A 23896-nucleotide genomic window follows, 5' to 3' on the forward strand; every position below is an offset into this window, starting at 1 on the left:
AATAAGGCATATTTCTGCCAACTGATTGGATCTTTAATAATTGTAAGTGTTTTGTTTTAAGTGACTGTGGTGTGTAGATAGATAGATAGATAGATAGATAGATAGATAGATAGATAGATAGATAGATAGATAGATAGAAAGAAAGAAAGAAAGAAAGAAAGAAAGAAAGAAAGAAAGAAAGAAAGAAAGAAAGAAAGAAAGAACAGGTGCACAGCAACGAAATGCAGTTTAGCATCTACCAAAATTGCAAGGAGTAGCAATTGTGCAAATAAACAAATGCAGAAAAATATGGAGTATATGTACAGCATGTAATACTTATAAACGTAAACATATGTACAGTGAATAAATATAAAGGCTATAGCAATGAAGAGATGTGTGGACATTGTTGAAAAGTACAAGTAAATAGTTATAAGTCTATGGCAGTGAAAAATGTGCAGACACTGTTGTAAAGGTATAACAAGTAGAAGGTTATAAGCTACAGCATTAAAAAAAAATGTGCAAGATGAATAAACAAGTCCACTAAATATATATATATATATATATATATATATATATATATATATATATATATATATATATATATATATATATGGATGTGAAATATTAAGCAGGATGTGCAGTAGGGATATATATTTAGATACACATAAATAAAATAGTAGTGCAGATGTATGTAAGGCGCACAATATGTGTAGAGAATGAGGATTATAAAAAATACATATATTGTATCTATATGTGTATGTGTTTGTCATTTAGATCCTAAGCTAAGGGTCTCGAAACTGACTTCTAGTGCATCCTGTTTGCATTAATTATTATGATATTGTCTGGTGTCCACTTGTAACAGCTTTAACATAACCAGTGTGCCTCTGCAGTCCCCCCCAACCAGGACTTTTCCTAAATCTGTTTTTTTTTTTTTTTGTAATTTGTAGAGAAACTTGAAGATCTTTCTCCTCACTTAATATAATTCTTGACAAAGTAAACATGTGGCAAAATAGTTGGCACTACATTTGTTGGGTACTTATCACCCTGACAACATCATCCATGCAAAGAAGGTGGTTTTCATCCGCAGGGACTCGGAATCCGGTTAGGATTGAAGGTAAAATGGAGGGATCCGGTGATGGAAAATCGACATCAATTCTGAACTATATACAGTCAAACCAAATACTAGTATATTTGGAAAATTGGAAGAAACTCAAGAGGAAACACATGGAGAACACATAGAACTCCAGACTGATTAAAAACAGACAGATATAAATACTATCATTTGATTCAGGAAATTTTTATTTGCTCATTTCAGGATTAGTAGACTGCTTCAGAGATCTGTGTGCTTTGAAACGTGTAGTTACTCCAGCAGAACATTCAGGAGCAAGAACAGTAGTGTTCAGAAATCATGGTACTGATCTGATCTCCTAAACCCATTTTAACCTGAGACATTTCTGTATTTCAGTTGCTCTGATGAGTCGATTTTGACTTTGTGTTTGTGTTTCTCTTAGACATGAGTAGCCTTTCCCCCCACCTCCTCCTCCTCGTCCTCTTCCCCTCCTCCAAACGTGTGTCCAGCGCTGCTGCTTTCATTTCATTGTTGTAGAGAAGTTCAGATGGTTCTCTTTCTTATGATAATCAAATCCTCCACCACACGTGGCTTCTCCAGGATGCAGAGGGACCTGAGAACGCGGAGTGATCATTCATGAGTTCAGAAGAACACCACGCAGGATCCACGTTCTTCTGAGAGTCGGGGAGAAACGCGTGGACAGTAGAAGACAACTTTTCCTAGAATTTGTCTTCAGTCACCGATAGACTTTATTTTTTTTAAAGCATGTTTGGTTAGTATGTATAATCGACTCCTTTTAGAGAGGGTTTTTTAAAGGCATCATCTGGCTCAGAACTGCACTTTTGTCCCCCACCCTCGACATGTCCCTGTTGGTGCCGCGCGTCCTGTTCGCGCTGCTGTGCGTTCACGCTGCGCGCTCTGCGTCGTGTCCTGCAGGCTGTGAGTGTTCCGAAGCTGCACAGACTGTGAAATGTGTTTCCAAAGATCTTCAGGACATACCGATCGGAATTCCTGGTTACACGAAGAATTTGTTCATCACTGGCAACCACATTAGACGAATTGGTCCAGAGGGTTTCAAGGGGTTGGAAAATGTGACAACATTATCACTCAGCAACAACAGGTAAACCATTTAGAAATATGTAAACAAAAAAGATTGCTTTTTTGAGAAAAATCATGCTTAGCTAATCAAGTCTGGTCTGGTGATGTAATGCATCCTGAAAAAGAAACCACAACCATTCTCCAAAATGCAGGGGGACATCTTTCCCCAAGAGTGAAGAGTGGTTCTTCTTATTTATATTTAGAAGAACTAAATATTTTCTCCTTTGGATTATTTATCTTTCTGCTACCTTGAATCTGTGAATGCAAAACCCAATCATTGATCCTCCTATCCTCCTTTTTTCTGTTTAGAATATCAGAGGTGGAGTCTCACACCTTCTCCAGCCTGCATAACCTCAGATCATTGGACATGAGCAACAACCAGCTGGTGTCAATTCACCCAGAGGCCTTCACAATACACAACCACACGCTAAGAGAGCTGAATTTCAGCCGAGCACTCTACAACCACTCCGCCATCACTAACCTGGACACGGCTCTGCGCTGGAGCAGCCTGGACAGCCTGCATGGGCTGGACCTGTCAAGCAACAGCCTGATCTTCCTTCCCCCTCACATCTTCTTTCACATGAGTAATCTGCGCCGGCTTCAGCTGGCCAACAACTCTATTGTATCTATCACCAATGAGACGTTGCTGGGTCTGGAGCACTTAGAAGACCTAGATCTCAGCCATAATGCATTTAAAACGTTCAACAAGGAAGGCTTGATGGAGTTGGAGCGCATTCGAAAAGCAAAGCTTCACCTCGGGCAGAACCCATACACGTGTTCTTGTGAAATCGAGCCATTCGTTGCCTTGCTAAACACCTCACAGGAACGTGTTGTAGATGTGGAGCATGTGGTCTGTGTCTTCCCTGCTGAACTGCGCAACATTTCTTTACTGCTTGCAAGGAAGTTGGTGTTGGGGTGTTCTCACACAGAGGAGGAGAACAACCTGGCTCTGCAAACATCCTATGTTTTTCTCTGCATAGTACTGGGTTTTGTGGGCCTAATGTTTCTCTTTGTGCTGTACCTGAACCGGAAAGGTATCAAGAAGCGCATTTATGAAATGCGTGACACTTGCAGGGAGATGTGGGAGGGCTATCATTACCGATATGAGATTGACTCTGATCCCAGGTTGTCACAACTGTCCACCAATGCAGAAGTGTAATTTGTACTACTTGTACTTCTAATTCAAATGTATACCTGAGGAAATTTATAATAGAACTGTACATGTGTTGTAAGTATGAACTGCTACAAAAATATGCAAATCTACTGGCTATTTGAGCCTAGCAACCTGCACACAAGTTCTTTTTTTATACATTCACCATCTCCTCCAACTGCAGTATCCACTAATGATGTTATCCCACTGCTTTGTAGTCTCCATTACCACTCCATTTTCCCTATTGTATCCTCGGAGAACAGGATCCAAGTGACTTGGTTTTGGCTGTGTCTAAGACCATTCTGCTATTCCATTCAGACCTATCAGCATTTACTGCTTTAGGAGGAAGTAACTGTCATACTAAATCTGTTCTAGTGCTTTCTGCGGCTGTATTTTTTTCCCAGACGTTTGTCGAATCAAAGAGCTGAACCCACAATCAGCAAGGCTACAGAGCCCACTGTGCCCCTCTACCCACGGGGAGCTTGTGAAGAATGTGGTTGCCTTTCTCTACAAAGCATTCCAGTGCGAGGATAACCTCCTCTAAGCTTACCACAGAGCCACAGAGAAACACACTTCCTTTGTGCCAGATAAACAGAATGAAATAACTGCAAAAGGGTGTGTGTGTAGGGGGGGTCTTTTAGAGAAAATGAGACCAGCTGTGGAAATCTCTGGACTGCTTCTCCTTCCTTTTTTCAGAAGAAATGTTCTGTGTTTTTAGTCCTCGGATTTTTATTGTCTGCGTGATGAAAACCAGCCCTGCGAGCGGCTTGCCGAAGGACAAGCAAGTGGACCTGGCTGTGTGGAGGCTCCTAGGAACTTCAGCAGTTTTTTTGTGCTTTGGGGATTTTTTACAGTGATGAGATGCAGATGGAAACGTTTAGGTTCAGATGTTTCTTAAGGGAGGTTTATGGGAGAGAATATCACCAAAAGCATGGACTTGGGTGTCATGGTTCTGTACTTATTTTATTTTTTATAAAAACTGAAAAATCCAGTAGATATAAATATAGTTAGGACATTTTAAAACTGAAATTATTACCTGCTCTCATAATGACATTTAAATATAGAACTAGTCTTAGTCTGTATTTTGGAAACAGACTTGTCTCCATAAAGCATTAGATAGTATATTCATATGTACCTGAAGATCCAGAGTTGCTCTGATCTTAACAACATATTTAATGAGTACATGCTGTCAAACTGCACTTCATTAATCACATATGAAGGCCTCCAAAACAGAGACATAATGGAAATTTAAAAATGAAACTGCAAATGTAATGACCAGTACTGGGTCTGTGTATACACTGTGCATTTACCAAACAATAAATAAACACTGGTTTCCATACATGCATTTTCATTCTCATTCTTAATAAAAAAATGTTATAATGAAATATAAGTATTAAGTGTTCTTTTACTTGTTTTGGGTGAAAGCTTTATTATTTCTCTATTTCCTTTTTCTGCATCAAACTCTGCGCTTAGACCCCGGTCATCCCATTGATTATTGTTTAAGAATATACAAGTCTATAAATATAAATAATTGCACATTGCTTGTGTCCTTGACCCCTCCGGTGAGAAAAGTCTTGTTTGCTAAAGTTTGTGCCTCTACCTCAGGGACCTCTGTGGTCTTTGTGGTATCTGGGTATAGCCACAGTCTGAGAATCCACTGAAATGTACTTTTAGCTTCAGAAGACCCAAGGGACCAGCAGTCATAACATCCTGCAAGACCAATCTGCCTGAATTTAATGTAAAGTGCACTCTCAGTATTAAATAGAAAATCATAAACATCTCTATACTGCAACAGCTAACCTCACAGCTGCCACTGAGTAAATATGTTAGTAAAAACCCCACAGCTGGTAGCTATCAATCTCTCTTTTTCTCTATCTATCTATCTCTCTCTCTCTCTCTCACTCTCACCATATGTAAATATTTAAACTAAAGTGATTAATTAACATCCTCATGTCTTTGCACATTTCAAACATTTGTATAAAAGTTGGAAGAGAACATCAATTCAGAACAATTTAAAATCCATGGATTTCCGTAATAATAACGCAACAATACGTTCATGCTAGTTTTATGGTTGTCAGTAACATTTATACCATTACATATTCGGCTCATATTTATAACACTGTGTGTTTTAATGCAGTTGTACAATTTGAGTAGGAATCGTAAGTTTCCGTAAAACATCTCCACAACCACACTTTAAAATCTAGTGGAACATCTTCCCAGAAGAGTGGAGGTTATTATTATTATTATTATTATTATTATTATTTATATTATTAATATTATTATTAACATTTTTATGTTTTAAAGCAGATAAATACAAACAATAGTATTTTTCCAGCTTCAAGCTTTACAGGTCCGTTTCCAGCTTGGTGCTCTATGATCTCACCCAATTTAAATCTGGTGATAATGGAGACCTGTACTTGATGGTAACTGCATTCTGTTCTTTGTAATCCATGCAGGATTTGAAGTCCCCTTGTATTCCTTCTCCACAAAGAAAATCACATTTGCAGGGGAAGCAGAGGAATGGATTTACCTCAAAGCCAACTCTTTTACATATCAATAGCACAGGTCAATGGGTAGCCCCATAGATAGTGTGGGGGGCAGCTTTTTTCTTTGGTCCCTAACAAGATAAAAAGCAGAAATTCGAAGATTCTTGTCAGTGTGTTTTAACACCGTTTCAGTCTTCTGAGTGGTCAGCTTTTTTTTCTCAAACATGAAGACAGGAATGGAAACCAGACCCCTCTTTTTCAGAGCTGTGTTTTGTTTTGGATTAGCCATGATACTTCTGTCAAGCATTTCAACTGTAGGGGCTCAGTAACCTACGTTCTGACTTTCCCTCTCTTTCTCTCTCACTACACGTTACACTTGAGATACCGGTGATTCAGACTCCTACCAGTGATTCCAGACCTGCTTAAAATATCTTAATTCACTATTTCTTCTTAGAGGTTTTATCATCTGAAAAAACTTGCACTGGCTGATTATGACTCCACATGGTCATCTTAATGATCACCATACATTTACAGAGAATGGTACCACTGAAAATGAGAATAAGAACAAAAGATGGTACAATAAAAATGTCTTTCAATGTTCTTTCTTGTTTAACTTTAGAGTGCAACTGCAAAAAACACTACATTTACCTTCAAGTCTTCACCAATGTACTGTTAATTAAATCACTTTGAGATGAAAAACTGCTAACATCGAGCACTGCTTGGCTAACACAGTTATAAATGTGAAATTATTTATAATGGCACTATCCGGTGTTAGATGAGGACCAGGTTCCCTTTTGAGTCTGCTTCCTCTCATGGTTTTCTTCCTCTATTCTTCTTTTCTCTGAGAGTTTGTTCCTCATTACTATCACCTCTAACTAGTGCATTTGGCGAATAAATGGATCAGGAAATCCTGTCTTTTCACTAGTTTTGTGTTGTGTCACAAACCTCCAGGTTTATTGTAATGAATAATGAATTAGAATTATGGAGATATGTTGGGGTACTTTTCTGGAGACATGTTAGGGTAGATACCAGTTGGGGTACTTTTAGGTAGGCTTTAGGACATTTTATTGCAACTCTGGCCCCAGACTGCCACCTACTGGCGATAAAACAGAACAAAACAAAAATGTAAAAACAAATACTACTTTTTTTTTAATCTATAATATATTTAAACCCCTTTATTGCATTTATTTTGAATGTATGGGGGTTTGGGAGTGTAGTAATAACTTTATAATTATGCCAGGAGTAATGACACACAGGTGAATAGGGTGACCTGGTGAAGATGACGTCAGCAGGGGTTGTTCACTACCTGTTGCCTCAGGTAACTGAATTCAGCAGTGTAAGGGGAAGACATGGGGCAGGTAGAAGACGGCAGTTGGGTAGCTTGGTAGTTTGCTTTTACACTCAGCTCGAGCTTGTGCTCGTGTCCATACAGGACAGCTGTGGATTAATCTTTCTGTTGTAGGTCAGAGTGGTGTTTACCGGGAAAGGAGGACAAAAACACAGACTGCACTTCCGGACTGCGTCATTTCTCTCGCTCTTTTTCTCTTCTTCTGTCTCTATGCCGTGAGTAAAGTGTCTTCTTGACTCCATTACCTGCTGATAAATGCTGTACGTGCATGATGGGGTGTTATTGTGAAAGGGGAAAACAACAGGCTGTAATAGAAATGTTTGAGGTAAAGGTGTAAACAGAAGTAATGAGCCCGGTTTATTTGTGAAGCAGAACACTCTCTCTCTCTCTTTCTCTCTTTCTTTTTTTCGTTCGTTCTTTCTTTCTTTCTCTTTTCTTTTCTTTTCTTTTCTTATGAACATATAATCAGGGCGTACTATAGGCTCTAATAAGCGTTATGGAGCATTCTGCAGCAGGAGTAGTGTATCTGTGGATAGGTTTTTGTGTGTGTGTGTGTGTTTGTGTTTGCACGCTCGACTAGGCCCATCTATCAAAACACACCTGACAACATTCATACACATCCCTGCTTTGATTGTCCTTTTTTTCTACATTATCTATGTATCCCCCTCTCTTGCTATCTATCTATCTATCTATCTATCTATCTATCTATATATATATATATATATATATATATATATATATATATATATATATATACATACACACACACACACACACACACACACACACACTATCTCACAAAAGTGAGTATACCCCTTTTTTATACTATTTTATTATGTTCTCAAGGGACAATTTTATAGAAATTAAACTTGGGTATATTTTAGAGAATTCAATGTGCATCCTGTGTAACAGTACAGATTTACTGTTCTTAAAACAGTCCTATTGTAATGTGATCAAAACTTCAGATATGCTTTTCTGCTCACCGCAGTTGAAAGAACGATATTTTGAGACACTGCATTCCAATACAACTGAAACCAAGCTAACCATTTCCTCTGATTACTGATCTCTCTCTTCAGCACGGTGTTCCTCATAGAGCTGTAACTCATTCAGTGTTTTTTTAACCAATCCATGTAAATTCTATAGACTGTTGTATGTGAAAATCACAGCAGGTGATTACAGGAATCACATTTGTCTTCATTCTGATGTTTAATGTGAAATAAAGCTCTTGGCCTATATTTGCAAGATGTTGTACATTATGCTGCTGATGAATTACTGCATAAATATGGATAGGTATAGATGGGAATATATACAGTATCTTACAAAAGTGACCACACCCCTCGCATTTGAGTAACCATTTTATTATATGTTACTGTAGAAATGAAATTTGGAGTAGTTTATAGAGTAGTCAATGTGCAGCTTGTATAGCAGTACAGATTTATTGCATTCTAAAAATAACCCATCACTATTTAAATTACTGGAAACAAAAGTGAATACACCCTAAGTGAGCATGTCAAAACTGTGTGCAAAGTGTCAGTATTTTGTGTGAGCACCATTGTTATCTAGCACTGAATTAATTTTCCTGGACATGGAATTCACCAGAGCTGCACAGGTTTTTGCTAGGATCCCTTTCCTAGTCCTCCATATGGCATCACTTTGCTGCTGGATGTTAGACACATGATGCTTCTCCAGCTTCCGCTTGATGATGCCCCACATGTGCTCAATAGGGTTCAGGTCATGTTCTGCTTCAGGATGTCACAGTACATTTTGGAATATGAGAAACACAGCTTCCCACCAACTGCATTCACCAACATGCTTGACTGTAGGCAAGCATGTTGGTACTTCTCAACCGGGGCATCGCCACACATACTGGACATCATCTGAGCCAAACACGTTTATCTTGGTATCTTGGACATGGTTTCAGTAATTCATGCTCTCGGACAGGTCATCTTCAGCAAACTGTTTGGGAACAGGTTTGGGGGTCTTCCATAAAGACAACATGAAACAAGTGTTTTTTGCAATTTTTTTTTGCAAATTTATTAAAAGGTCCCCTGGTGGTCTAGTGGTTAAGATGCAGCGCTCCCACCGCTGCGACCCGGGTTCGATTCCCGGTCAGGGAACCATCCCCAGCCACTCTTAGTGCCGGTCCCAAGCCCGGATAAATTGGGGAGGGTTGCGTTAGGAAGGGCATCCAGCGTAAAACATGTGCCAAATCAAACGTGCGGAGGATCCGCTGTGGCGACCCCTAACGGGAGAAGCCGAAAAGAAAGTTTTTTTTTTTGCAAATTTATTAAAAGTAAAAAAAAAAAAAGGGGGGGGGGGGGAATCACATGAACACAAGTATTCACAGCCTTTGCGCAATACTTGGTTGAAGCACCACACACTAATTACAGCCTTAAGTCTTTTTGAGTATGATGCTATAAGCTTGGCACACCTATTTTTTGGGCAGTTTCTTGCATTGTTCTTTGCAGAACCTCTTAAGCACCCATTAGGTTGGATGGGGCGCGTCATTGCACAGCCATTTTCTGATCTTTCCAGAGATGTTCAATCGGTTTCAAGTCTGGGCTCTGGCTGGGCTACTAAAGGACATTAAGTCGTCCTGTAGCCACTCCTTTGTTATCTTGGCTGTTGTTATCGGAGCGCTCTGGAGCAGGTTTTCATTGAGGATGTCTCTGTACATTGCTGCGTTCATCCTTCCCTCGATCCTGACTATATCATACAAATAAATAGTTTAAAAATCATACATTGTGATTTCTGGATTTTTTATTTAGATTATGTCTCTCACAGTGGACATGCACCTATGATGACAATTTCAGACCCCTCCATGATTTCTAAGTGGGAGAACTTGCAAAATAGCAGGGTGTTCAAATACTTATTTTCCTCACTGTATGTATATGTGTATGTATATGTGTGTGTGTGTATATATATATATATATATATATATATATATATATATATCCCTCACATTTCAGCAACCAGTTAAGTAACTCTATTTTTGTTTATACATATATAAAAAAAACTTTGCAATCAACGGAGCGATGCAAGTATGAATGTTGTCAGGTGTGTGTTTGTATATGTATGTACAGTATGTATGTGTGTGTGTGTGTGTGTGTGTGTGTATGTATGTGTATATATAAAATACATAATGTGTGTGTGTGTTAGAGGATGATTTCTTTCCCATGCTTAGTTATTTCTCAGTATGTCTTCTGAGGTCCAGGTTGATGTGGATCCAGTGTAGGCTTGGATTCACTAGTAATGCAGTACACATTTTCCCAGGGGGTTCTCAGGAATCCGGGTGCACTTTGTGTCCAAACAGTGGCAGAAAACAAACAAGAAAAAAAAATACACATGGCCTGATATTTTTTTTTTCTCAACCCTGTCTCAGGCGAATAGAAAACCGGAAAAATAATGACTGTACCACTTGTTTTTTTCCCCTAATAAATCACGTTATAAATCTTTAAAACACTAATGACATGTGGTAGAAATATTCAGTAATTTATGCAGTTTTTTTTGCTTGTTTTATATCTTTTTAACTTTTCTGGATGCAATATGCACAGCTCGAGTGACAAGTGACTCTTCATTTGTCTTGTTAATGTTCAGAACTCTGGCGCTGAAATCGGTCATGTTGCAGGGTTTTATGTGGTTCAGCAGTGTTGATGGGACTTTGTGATATGACCCTTTTATGTCTTTCATGGGGTAGTGCTTTGGCAATATTCACATGCACACACACACACACACAAACATGTCTGTCTTGCAAATCTTCATCTGCTCTGTTGTTTTTCTATTCTTGCACGTTCTAATCTGATTGACGGATCAGGTTGACTCACTGGACTTCAAGGGATCCCAATGATCTTCAAGATCTTCTTGCTTTGAAGTTTTTTTTCTTTGGTTTGTATTTCTTCTGTGCTTGAAGGACAATTTCTAGTGGGAATGAAAGCAAATGTGAATACATCATTTGAATTAAACAAGAGGATTGCAGTATTCCATGCAAGAGGTTTTATTTTTCATATTAATTTTAGGACAAAGTCAATATGGATATTTAGTAGTGTTTCTGGGGTAAGAACTGAGGTTTGTGGACAAAAAGAAACTCCTACCATGGATATAAATTCAGATACAGATTTTTAAATCTGATACGACTGAAATTGGCATTTTTTTGAGTTGATACACTTTTTAATCATTTATCTCCACAACCATTTAACTCTGTCAGGTTAAATGAATAACCGTCAGCACTGTCGTTTCTTCACATCACATATTTGCGTAATTTGCAAATCTTAGATTGTACTTGATGTAAAAAAAAAAAAAAAGAAATATGTCCAGGAAAATATGCTGTGCATATTAGATATCCTATAATTTCTCTGTTTGCAGTAAACAGACATTGGTTGGATTTATCTCCTTCAAATAATGTATATTGGAAAAAACCTTCAAATCACTGTCATAGTGAATGCTAATGATTAATGAGAATATGGTCCAGTTTATTAGTAAAAATAATATTTTCCTCTAGGAAAAAAAAAAGATTATAGAAAGTAGATTGAGTAGAAGTATGATTTTATTCTTTTTTAGAAATAGTTGAATAATCTATGTTTAAAACCTTAATGTACCAGCGATCAGTTATTTAGTCCCAAAATGCTGACAGTTACAACTTTTTCATAATATTTTAAGTGAGGATTTTGGAGAGCACTGAGTCAGTCAAACCTGATCTCAACAGAGAAGTTAAAACAGAGTCTGTCCTACCATAAGTCAAATTCAGCCCAACCCCCCTAGTAACTCTTGCTACATTAGATGGTAAGCTACATTTATGGAACACCAAAAGGGTCAAACAGAAACAATAGACGGATGTGTAAGAAATTAAAAATTGTATGAATATGCAGTGGTGGACAGTAACTAAGTAAGTGTAATTTGTTACTGTACTTGAGTAGCTTTTTTGCGTATCTACTTTACTGAAGTGTTTTTGTTTTTGTTTGAACAGTTTGTTCTGTTGTTCAGCCTTGTTTAATGAAAATGTTTTGAACTTGTTTTGATTGCTGCTTGGACGTTTCTACTTAACATACAGTTCAGTGTCAGTTCAACAGCTAGCAGAGCATTTGATAGGAATAAATGATAGATGAAACTCTTGACTCTAACTTGCCACAACACAAGTGGCCTTATTTGCTTACATTTTTTTTAAGTGTGCTCATAGTAACATTGGAGTTATTTTTTTTTTTTAACCTAATCTGAGTTGATTAAGTGAGAGTCTTGTGATAAAAATTATAACAAGACCTTGTAGCCATAATAAATCATAGTACTTTGGATACTTAAGTACATTTAAAGGCAAGTACCTTTGTACTTTTACTCAAGTAAAAGTTTAAAGGTAGCCAGGCGTATCTCTAGTTTAACTCAAGTACCTGGTTTGTGTCCTTCATCCACCACTGTGCATATGAATTGATTAGGAACTCCAGGATTAGAGTTATGTGTTTTACTTATTCTTACATAACCAAAGGTGTGTTCTAACGCCTCCAAATGATTGATGATACACACATAATGGGCTGGAGATAATGGTCTAGGGGTGTTTTTGGAGTATGTAGGGGCAGTCTAAAGGGTATTACTGTTCAAAAAAGTCTGTTTAATAAAACAATATGTACCAATTCAAATAAGGTATTTTGCACTTTGCTTCTTTAACAGACCCTGACACTACAACACCATGTCAGGCCATGGCAAAAGAACCTCTCAGGGGTGGGAGAGAGCAGGACACCCTGAAGGATCGTTAATGCAAAGTAGTAGGCAGAATGAAGAGCGCAGTGTTGACCCAGTCAGACTTGAAATCCAGTACCCTGGAGCTGTCCACAAGGTCCGTCAGAAAGATGCTAACGGTAACGCTACTGAGCCAGAGACCGTCAGCTTTTTGCCTGGCAAGACAGAGCCTTCATCTGGTTCCTGCATGTGTGCTCCATGTGTCTCTGTGAAAAGCTGTAGGACATTTGCCTGCAGTGTGTTGACCTGTGGACTGTTTTGGGTGTGTAGGAGAATGCCATGTCTTCTGTCTGGGGAGGCCAAGGCTGATGAGCCAGAGGTTGTCAAAGCTGTGATGTCGAGTCCAGATGACAAGACTTTTCAGGATTTTTATCCCGACCTTTGTATCGGCGGTGTGAAAGTGGATCCATCTGCACTAAAAAATGATCACGAGTCAGTCTCATTCCGACTTCCTAAAACAGACATGGACAGCCCGACATATCTGAGTGTCAGCAAGCATTTTAGTGATTTACAAGACAAGGACTTTATTTATGAAGGAACGGACGAGGATGTGGACTCGCTAATCACGCGTAAGCTGCTGGAGGTTTTCTCAGAGTTCGAGATCAACGAGCTGGCAAAATGCACGTCGGACTCCATGTTCCTGAAGCGCTCCCAGGAGATCAGTCAGCTCATCTCGGATATCGTCGAGGAGCATAACATTAAGGAGCAGGAAGCAGAATGCCGGTTAGTCCGGGAGATCATTCGTATCAGCACGCGAAAGACCAAGAAGAAAGCGGCTGTCCGACAGCAGGAGCTTCAGAGAGACAGTGGAAATGACACCTGGAGAAGCAGCAAGAGAAGCAGCAAGAAGAACAGCTTCAATTCCATGAGTGACGGAAGTAAGTAGCACCGACCTGGTTTAGTCTTTTATGCTGTATTTTAGGAATTCTGCATGTTTCATTTTAAACATAAAAATCTAGCTTATCTCCTCTCATGGGTCTTTTCTAATAGCATTGAGCGCTATAGTGACAGTTTATAAAGTGCTTTATGGCAGCGGTCCCCAACCTTTTTTGCGCCACAGACTGGTTTAATGTCAAACAATATTTTCACAGACCAGCCTTTAAGGTGTGGTGAATAAATACATCAAAATAAAATGATACGACCGCCATAAAAAGTGGTATTTTCTAAATCTAATAATAAACGTGAATCCATCATTTTGCTCGCTTGGGGGTTTCAATTTAGCAGTAATGTATTATGTGTTCGTGGCCAGAGCAGCCCCTTTAAGAAGGTAGGTGTTGGTAAGACTTGCCTTGGTCACATGTATCTTGACATGCATCAAGAGTGAGTCATAGACAGATGTGGCGGAGAGAATCCGGGAATTTCCCAAAATAAAACGTCATTCAGAATCAGAAAAGAAATAAAACGGAAATAATGTAAGTTATGTATTTTTTCTGTGCGGCCCGGGTACCAATTGTTGGGGACCACTGCTTTATGGTGCATAGCTGGACAAATAGATCATACATGAACATTTCCTAATGCATGTTTTACTTAGGCAGCTATTTGTGCTTTTAAAGATTAGCAGAGTTTTGCTAGTTTGTGAGAACAGGAATGCAGGTAGTTGATCTAGTTTAATTTACTTATTAATTTTTTTATAGGTCTAAAGATTTCAGAGGAGCGATCCGATGACATTGAAGCACGAAATATGCGGAACAACAGTAAACAGTGTAAGCTTATTTTCAGCAGCTCATCCAGAACTGATCTTCCTGTCACTTAGCCAAATTAAATAGAAACCTGTATTCAGGCTTATTACTGTTTAATTATGACATATTGCAATAACCTATTTCTTTCTTCTTAACAGTTTGACATGCACAGGTCCTCATTAGTTCCATTGTAAATTCAGAACATATCTTATTAACAGATTAAAGTGAGCCACACCCTCATTTGACAGTCACTGCATTCTAAATTAAATGTTTTTTTCTGAGAAAAAGATGAACACTCACAGTATTTTTATGATTTAATATTCTAAGAGACACAGTGATTGGTGCACCTTCTGTGCATTCTACTTCCCAACGTTGTTTATATGATTTGTTCCTTAATGAACAAATAAAGAGCTAATGAACACCTAATGAACAGCTCCTGTAGTAAAGTATAGAGAGTGTTTAGAATAAATAAACCGCATTAGACCCAAACATCAAATTTTAATTACTGACTAATGTAATGAATTAAGTAAGTAAGCTAGTTGGTAAGTAATTTTAACTACAAGTATAAACACTATAACTATGCAGAGAACTGCATCCAGAACCCTCTTTCCAAAATTTGATGATGTGACTACCTTCCGTTCAGGGAGATATACATCAAAATCCAAAGTGCCGTTCAGCCCCAGCTTCCACACACATTTTTTGTGCCAGAATGAAAAATGTAAACTTGCTCATCATAATGAAAGTTTCGATAGTTGTCAAAGAAATTTGACTCCATTCAAAAGCCATTAACAGTTCTAACTTTGTTAACAAAGACTTTGAAGAACATGTTGCTCTGTTGCCTCAGTGTTCTTTCAGTTTCTGTCTGTTTTTTTTCCTTTTTCATTGAGTATTTTAGTTTTTATAATATAAAAAAAAAAAAAAAAAAAATGAAAATTCAGTTTGGGCTAAAATGTAATTCCATTTTAATCCAGGTCAGTGCATCATTTCTGTAATACACTCACTCATTCCTTTGATCACTTTTCCAGGCTGATATCTTTGACCCCTTCCTTGTTTTCCTTCCTGAGTGTGGATTTTGGAACTGTTTGCTTACAAAGCAAAACATCGAATATCAAGCCCAGTGTGTTAGTGAGACATTTCGATATTATTCATTTATTATTATTATTATTATTATTATTATTATTATTATTATTATTATTATTATGCTTAGGCTGGAAAATAAGTGTGCATTTGCACCAGGATATTCTTGATAATAGATCATGGTTTTATGGTACAGTGACCTTGAATTAGAAGCCACAGTAGATTGTAGTATCCAAAGCCTGCTAATGCTAATGAGCCTCCAGGTTGCTGCACATGACACCACCTTCAGAAGGCCTCGATAGAGGTGATGAACATTTTCTTTGACTTTATACACACCTTTTGGATTTGCCTCGAATACATTAGGGCGTGTTGTTGGGGTTTTTTTTTTTTTTTTTTTTTTTTTTTTTAAATATATAAGTGTTTTGCCAGATGTGTAATTTTGCCTTGTAGTTGTATTTGGTCACACCTAATATTTGTATACTGCTATTTACACTAGTGATTAGATAGTGTGCGTTTAACCAGAATAAAATTAAAAAGTACCATTTTCAGTAGTCAAATTCTCAATTCCACACATCTACAATGCAATTTATGCAAAAATAGTTCTAGTCAAATCTACTGACATTCCTATATTGGTAATAGTGTAATAATGAAGCTTATTTGCTACTAAGAATAGGTAACAGTTTGTGTATATGTGTGTATAATTGATCTGTTCAACCCAGTTTTTCAGTCTTTTTCACTCCTGGTTTAAAAAGTGATCAAATCACAGCACCACCCAGTTGCCACTGCTGGGCACCTGAGCAAGGCCCTTTAATTCAATTCAATTTAATAAATTTTCATTTATAGAGCACTTTCAACAATGAACATTGTCTCAAAGCAGCTTTACACAGATAATGTGGTGATAAAAATATGAATATGTTCTTTATAAGTGTAAGTTTGTCCCTGATGAACAAGCCGGTGGCGACTGTGGAGAGAAAAAACTGCCCGAGATGGCATAAGGAAGAAACCTTGAGAGGAACCAGACTCAAGAGGAAACCCATCCTCATCTGGGGATCACTGCACAGCTCGACGAAATTGGAACTGTAATGAAAGAATATTTGGTGCCACCCAGATGAGGAGGGGTTCCCTTTTGAGTCTGGTTTCTCTAAAGGTTTCTTCCTCAAGCCATGTCAGTTAGTTTTTCCTTGCCACTGTCACCACTGTCGCTCTTTACGGCTAAGCTTAACATTTAACAAGTTTATAGGCACTAAACTTATACAATCTTTCACACAACTTTATAACCTCTTTATCTCAGTAGAGCGGCTTTGAGACAACGTACATTGTTAGAAGCGCTATACAAATAAAACCGAATCGAAAGTAATCTGGGAAGCTTTTGGACATTAGTGATTGGATCTGAAGGCGCAATTAAACTTGGCTACTTGTGATGTTAAGTGCTTTTTTTCCCCCCATTCTTCCTCTCTCTCTCTCTCTCTCTCTCTCTCTCTCTCTCTCTCTCTCTCTCTCTCTCTCTCTCTGCAGCATACATGGTCAGCTTTCCTGTGTCTCACTCGCCAAACTGCACGAACAACGTCACACCCATCACATCAGACACTCCTTTACTTGCTCATGGAGTGAGAGCCTAAATATATAGTTTTTGGTTTTCCCCTTAAAATATTCTCTGTGTGGGATTGTGGTGGATCATGTGCATTACTTTTACTTTATAGCCTAAAAAGGCTTTGACTCATTTAACTGCTATTGACACAATTAACCTTTTTATTCATGGCTAAAAAAATTGTTGCCTTGTCCTAGATCATAATGATCGATAAGGTAACAGACATTAGCATTAGAGGTGAGCATTTAGTGTTTAGAAGTTTGTTCCTCAGAAGAGCCACGTTTGCACTTTTTTAAATAGTGACTGAAGGACAGCCGACTTTTGCTCTTCCTCTTCCTCTAGCTGTTATGCCCAGGTGATGTATATGATAGTAAATATTACTGTAGTTTAATGCCTTTGTGACATTGTAAGTTTTGGAGTCTGGGTGTGTTTGTGTTCGTTCCCATTGCTCTGTGGTGTCATTCTCAGAGAATTAGATTTTTTATTTTTTTTGTTTTTTGTTAAATCAAAGTTCAAGCTAAATGTGTAATATTACATCAATCTTGTGGAGTGTCTCGCTAGATTTTTTGTGTTTTAGTTGATTTCTGTAAATAAAGTGTAAATTAAATTCAACTGAAGTCTCAAAATAATGCTGAACTTCAGATACATTTGAGTGTTGTACATGAACTTCTCTGCTGCTGGTTTTTCTCTGGCACAAATTTCACTTTACTATTACACTTCTCATCACAAAGCCCTCTGGACAACTATTACACTGTTTGAACACAGTTAAATTAATGCACAGTGAAGTTTGGGAAACAAAGCTTTTTTTTGTTTTGTTTTTTTACTACAGTAAAAAGCACCAGGAGCAGTTTGAATAAAAGCCAATGTTCTGGGAAAGGATAGAAACTTTAACCTGCCGTAATTGTATAAATCTCGATTGTATTTATTATGTTTATAGGTAAGCTATATAAACTGGGGAAAGTTCTTAGAAAAAATATAAATTATGTCTATAAAATTATATTAAAAAAATTATATAATAAACCAATACAAACACAAGCATGGATACTACTTTTTTGTGTAAGATTGATGTGTATTAGAATTATAACAAATATAAATCAATTAACTGCAAAAAGACTTTGCGCCGGCGGTATTGGAACACTGTTGTTCACACATTTCTTATTTGCAGTATCTGCATTATGCAGATAATATAAATATATATATATTCTGAAACAATAAATCCTTGCTTTTTTAGTGGTTTGTCTGGTTCATTTAGACTCAAGGAACACATTAGACTAGTTTAGACTACACTTCCAAATGTGTTTAAAAACAATCATTGGGATATTTTGAGCAGTAAAGATGCACAGATGCAGATGACCACGAATGAAAAAATAGTCAGTTTATCTACACCATCTTTGCTGTCTAAGTGCACCGGCTGTTTAGAGAAAGGGTGTGTGGGTCTGTGTCCATTTTTAAATGGTTTTGGAGTCAAGTGAGGACATTGTGTATCCAAAAACACAGCGTCCTGCTGTAGAAGTTAAGAGGCATTTCCCATAAATGTGCCTCTTACACTTATTTAATTAATTGTGTAGAAACATCCGGGAATAGCGAAAGTAAAAATACGTGCTTTCGTTTTTATTGTACCAAACATGCTTAGTGTTTAATCAAACTCAACACATTTGTATTTTTCCATTGGATTCTGACATTCAGACATATTAGACAATGAATCCAACAATCACCAATGTCAAAAAAGTGCTGTCAAAAATATTTGTGATGACTTTTTTTTATTTCACACTGTCTCTGTTAATACAAAATACCAATTCAAGAACTTTACCTCCCTTTTATCCACCCCTGTTTATTCAGTGTGTTTGATGTCCTCACACAGGCCTGGAGGTAATTCCAGTTTGTGTTGCTGGGATGTTCCTACAGGGGATGTGTGGAACAATCTACATATTGTTGCTCATGTTTTCAGTTGAAAACTATTGTTTCGTAGGTGAAGGCGAGGCAAAAATCACACGTATCTCCCTTTAGGGGTTAGATACTGAATGTGAAAGCTGGTGGAAATGGGGATGAATACAGTTTAGGTCAACAGAAAGATAAAAAACATGGTTGACTGTGGACTTTCTAACAAGAGCACATATATACAAACACAACTGGTCTGACAAGTTTGTGTGATTGGAAGATAACCGCCTTAAGCGCAACCAGCTCACAACCGCTCTGAGTCAGTCACATCATCATAACAGCTAACACGCATTTAAAGGAAACTTCTGCATTACTTCAGAGCTATTTATCTGTAAACAATCCTGCAGTGATGCAGTAAACACTTACATGAGACTGCTAATTGCTTCAGAGAATAGTATTTTCTGAATCTGCATTTGGAAGAACGTTCTAAAGTTAACTTTCTTTCGGCTTCTCCCGTTAGGGGTCGCTACAGAGGCATGTTTGATTTGGCACGTTTGTACGCTGGATGCCCTTCCTAACGCAACCCTCCCCAATTTATCCGGGCTTGGGACTGGCACTGAAAGTGGCTGGGGTTGGTTCCCTGACCAGGGATCGAACCCGGGCCGCAGCAGTGAGAGTGCCGCATCCTAACCACTAGACCACCAGGGACGTCATAATAGTGGCTTGGAGTAGAGTGAGACAATGACCACAAGTGACCACAAGGTGGAGACTAAGACAAAAGTATCTAAAGTTTAATGATTACTTAAATTTTGGGGGGAAATTGTTTTAATAATTTGAAGATTTTAGAAGACAAAAACAAAGAGTCAGTGTTAGATTTTATTAACCATATTCCTGTTATAATAAACCACATCGTTGTAACCACAAATATTATGACATGGTGAAGAAGACAGAGACTTGTTTATTTTATTACAGTAAGAAAAATGAAACTCAACTCACTTTGAATAAAACTATTAAAGAAGGAACTGGACACCATTTTTAAATCCAAATAACCATGGACAACTTCTTGGTTAAGAACGTCCTGTACTGAAAAGCATCTCAGTCAGTAGCTGGAGGAAGTTTGTCCGACCGATCTGACGTCTGAAAAACAGTGCTGTCATAAAGTTTTGCTCTATTGTGTGAAGTGAGGAGACTGTTAGCAGCACACTGGTCCATCGACTGTGCTCATTTGGATAAAGTTTATGAATGACTTGATGCAGAAGACGCTGAGACTCATTCTGAAGCCCCTCGATGGCCCTGTGGTTTATCAAGCCAGGGACTTCTGAAGAAAAAAGACAAAAAGGTAGGATTCAAATTATTCATGTTCAATGTTAAATATATGATCTGTTTTATTATTTATGAATGATTTTCAAAAATGAAAATATTTACAGAATATTTTGTAAGAAATATTTGTAAATAATATTAAATATTAGTATTGCATTGTTTTCATGAAATCATAATATATTTAATGTGAAGTATTATATTTAATATTGTTTTTCACATTCAAATATTTTTTTAAAACTGTAACATGAATATATCTAAATGAAAGAATTGATGACTAGGTAATAAGTAAAAATAAAATGGTTCTCATTTTAGACTCATTAAATTTCAAATAGATAATTTAGTGTTTACGGTATATGGTATTACCTGACTATAAATATAAATATTTGACTTCTATTGCTAATATTAAGTATTATTTTATGAAATGTTAAAGAACATTTTAGTTTAATATTTACCTGGATCAAATAATACTGTACCCTTGATGTAGGCATATTCTTTAGGACTGAGGTCAAACCTCCAGAGCTGGTCCAAGCACAATTTAAGATTCTGTACAGCTGCCAGGTTCAGTGGGAAATCCTCTGTTTCCTGTTCACCATCACTGTTTTTGTGGTGCACCAAAATCTTGTGAAGGAAGCTCGTCGTGGGGAAGTGTACCACCTCGAAAGCTATACGCTCTTGTGCGAGGCCCAGGATGTAGAGTGGGACCCAGCGGCTCCTTAGAAGTAAAAACTGGTCCCAAACTGGCAGGTGTTGGAAGGAAGGAAGGCTTTTTATGAAGCACATGGTTTTTAGCAGCACTTCACTGGCAGCTTGGCAGGTTCTCTCTGGGTTCCTCAAACACATAAATCTCCACTGCTCACAGTTACAGCTATGCATCACAATGCTCTGGTCTTCAGCCTCTAGAGGACAGCTGTCTCTATGGTTCAGAATGTTGAACAGGATGGTGTGGGAATGCTCCTGCTTGAATTTCCTTGAGTAACAATGCTTTTGAGGCTCCACAGAAGAATGCATGTTTGGCTAACAGAGTGCTTGGCGGTCTTCTCAGATATATCCTAGCTCAAATGACTATTCGGAGTCTTATTTATAGTGACAAACTTGACTAAGAGGTGGTAACTTTTGTAGTAAGCAAAATACAATGACCCTGGTTACCCCTCTGCAACGTGGAGGCCATTAATCTTATCCATTTCAGCAGCAGCTAGACCATGAAAAGTAGGGTAAATGACATTTATCATGTTTACTATTCATTAACTCTGCCTGTACTAGGACACCAAGGTCTGAGAAAATTATAACATAGGTTACACGTGTGCGGCGTCAAGCCAGAAGTTTCTTCGCTAATCACTAAGGCAGTCTGTGATCTAATCATAACAGCTATTAATGGTCAGAGCTTTGGAAATCTCATGTCCCATGGCCACTGTGAACAGATTGTACCACACACTTGTGTGTGATTATTCTACATGATATTAATGCACACTTTGTTCAAGTAAAATAGTGTACGTAAATAGACCTAATATAAAATTTGACTCATCTTATTGTTTATCTGAGCCAGACTGCTCTTACAGTGAGGAAAATAAGTATTTGAACAAACTGCTATTTTGCAAGTTCTCCCACTTAGAAATCATGGAGGGGTCTGAAATTGTCATCGTAGGTGCATGTCCACTGTGAGAGACATAATCTAAAAAAAAAAATCAAGAAATCACAATGTATAATTTTTTAACTATTTATTTGTATGATACAGCTGCAAATAAGTATTTGAACACCTGAGAAAGTCAATGTTAATATTTGGTACAGTAGCCTTTGTTTGCAATTACAGAGGTCAAACGTTTCCTGTAGTTTTTCACCAGGTTTGCACTGGCCTGTCACTGGCCTGTCACTGAGAAACACGGAGTTTGAGCTCCCTCCAAAGATTCTCTATTGGGTTAAGGTCTGGAGACTGGCTAGGCCACGCCAGAACCCTGATATGCTTCTTACAGAGCCACTCCTTGGTTATCCTGGCTGTGTGCTTCGGGTCATTGTCATGTTGGAAGACCCTGCCTCGACCCATCTTCAATGCTCTAACTGAGGGAAGGAGGTTGTTCCCCAAAATCTCGCAATACATGGCCCCAGTCATCCTCTCCTTAATACAGTGCAGTCGCCCTGTCCCATGTGCAGAAAAACACCCCTAAAGTATGATGCTACCACCCCTATGCTTCACAGTAGGGATGGTGTTCTTGGGATGGTACTCATCATTCTTCTTCCTTCAAACACGTTTAGTGGAATTATGACCCAAAAGTTCTATTTTGGTCTCATCTGACCACATGACTTTTTCCCATGACTCCTCTGGATCATTGGCAATCTTAAGACGTGCCTGGACATGTGCTGGTTTAAGCAGGGGAACCTTCCGTGCCATGCATGATTTCAAACCATGACGTCTTAGTGTATTACCAACAGTAACCTTGGAAACGGTGGTCCCAGCTCTTTTCAGGTTGTTGACCAGCTCCTCCCGTGTAGTTCTCGGTTGATTTCTCACCTTCCCACGAGGTGAGATCTTGCATGGAGCTCCAGTCCGAGGGAGATTGACAGTCATGTTTAGCTTCTTCCATTTTCTAATGATTGCTCCAACAGTGGACCTTTTTTCACCAAGCTGCTTGGCAATTTCCCCGTAGCCCTTTCCAGCCTTGTGGAGGTGTACAATTTTGTCTCTAGTGTCTTTGGACAGCTCTTTGGTTTTGGCCATGTTAGTAGTTGGATTCTTACTGATTGTATGGGGTGGACAGGTGTCTTTATGCAGCTAACGACCTCAAACAGGTGCATCTAATTTAGGATAATAAATGTAGTGGAGGTGAACATTTTAAAGGCAGACTAACAGGTCTTTGAGGGTCAGAATTCTAGCTGATAGACAGGTGTTCAAATACTTATTTGCAGCTGTATCATACAAATAAATAGTTTAAAAATCATATATTGTGATTTCTGGATTTTTTTTTTTATTATGTCTCTCACAGTGGACATGCACCTACGATGACAATTTCAGACCCCTCCATGATTTCTTAATGGGAGAACTTGCAAAATAGCAGGGTGTTTAAATACTTATTTTCCCCACTGTATAAACAATCTTGAATAATATATACTTGATAAGCCATAGAGGTTCGGTTATATATGTCAAACAGTGGCATAAACTCTGTTTTTACTGTTACTTCTTCCCAATTTAAACTAAATTCTGTAAAAACTAAATGCACTGTATTTTCATATGTTTTTCCTTTTTATGTGACAAAAAAAGTGAAAAAAAAATTGGCTGCTCATGGTATAAGTGGTATTCCCTCATGATCACTTTTATTTTATATTTCATAGGGAGCAAGGTATAACAACAGATTAAAATTTTCTGTATTTCTAAATAAATTTAAACTGGACTGTGATCAGTTTTAAATCGAAACCCTTTTTTACATCGATCAATCAATGGAACAAATTCTTTAGAAATGGTTCTGTAAAATTCTGCCTGCTCAGCATTAATTTGTCTTACTTTGACCTTC

The 23896-nt window shown here is 37.9% G+C and overlaps 3 protein-coding genes across 4 annotated transcripts; 2 read left to right on the top strand and 1 right to left on the bottom strand.

The window, feature by feature from the left end:
* Positions 1-1380: 1380 nt before the first annotated feature.
* Positions 1381-4635, top strand: tpbg1b (trophoblast glycoprotein 1b). Its single transcript, XM_083543496.1, has 2 exons — positions 1381-2168; positions 2456-4635. The coding sequence occupies exons 1-2, from the start codon at positions 1909-1911 to the stop codon at positions 3303-3305; spliced, it is 1110 nt and encodes a 369-aa protein (XP_083399622.1). The 5' UTR covers positions 1381-1908; the 3' UTR covers positions 3306-4635.
* A 2431-nt stretch (positions 4636-7066) lies between these two features.
* kdf1b (keratinocyte differentiation factor 1b) lies at positions 7067-17810 on the top strand. Of its 2 annotated transcripts, none has more exons than XM_083543356.1 (4): positions 7067-7345; positions 12786-13732; positions 14489-14557; positions 17126-17810. In XM_083543356.1, exons 2-4 carry the CDS (start codon positions 12805-12807, stop codon positions 17227-17229), a joined length of 1101 nt encoding a protein of 366 aa, XP_083399482.1. In that variant the 5' UTR covers positions 7067-7345; positions 12786-12804; the 3' UTR covers positions 17230-17810. The 2 variants fall into 2 exon arrangements, with proteins under 2 accessions (XP_083399482.1, XP_083399483.1); XM_083543357.1 differs by lacking the exon at positions 17126-17810 and adding an exon at positions 15559-16003 and having other exon boundaries at positions 7078-7345.
* Positions 17811-19620: 1810 nt separating this feature from the next.
* On the bottom strand, positions 19621-23633 carry nr0b2b (nuclear receptor subfamily 0, group B, member 2b). The gene is made up of 3 exons (XM_083543377.1): positions 23470-23633; positions 20849-21945; positions 19621-20394 (listed from the first exon to the last, which is right to left on the bottom strand). The coding sequence occupies exons 2-3, from the start codon at positions 21402-21404 to the stop codon at positions 20144-20146; spliced, it is 807 nt and encodes a 268-aa protein (XP_083399503.1). The 5' UTR covers positions 21405-21945; positions 23470-23633; the 3' UTR covers positions 19621-20143.
* Between the last annotated feature and the right edge of the window lie 263 nt (positions 23634-23896).

This window comes from Silurus aristotelis, assembly GCF_946808225.1.
Source record: "Silurus aristotelis genome assembly, chromosome: 6".
NCBI classification, from domain to species: domain Eukaryota; kingdom Metazoa; phylum Chordata; class Actinopteri; order Siluriformes; family Siluridae; genus Silurus; species Silurus aristotelis.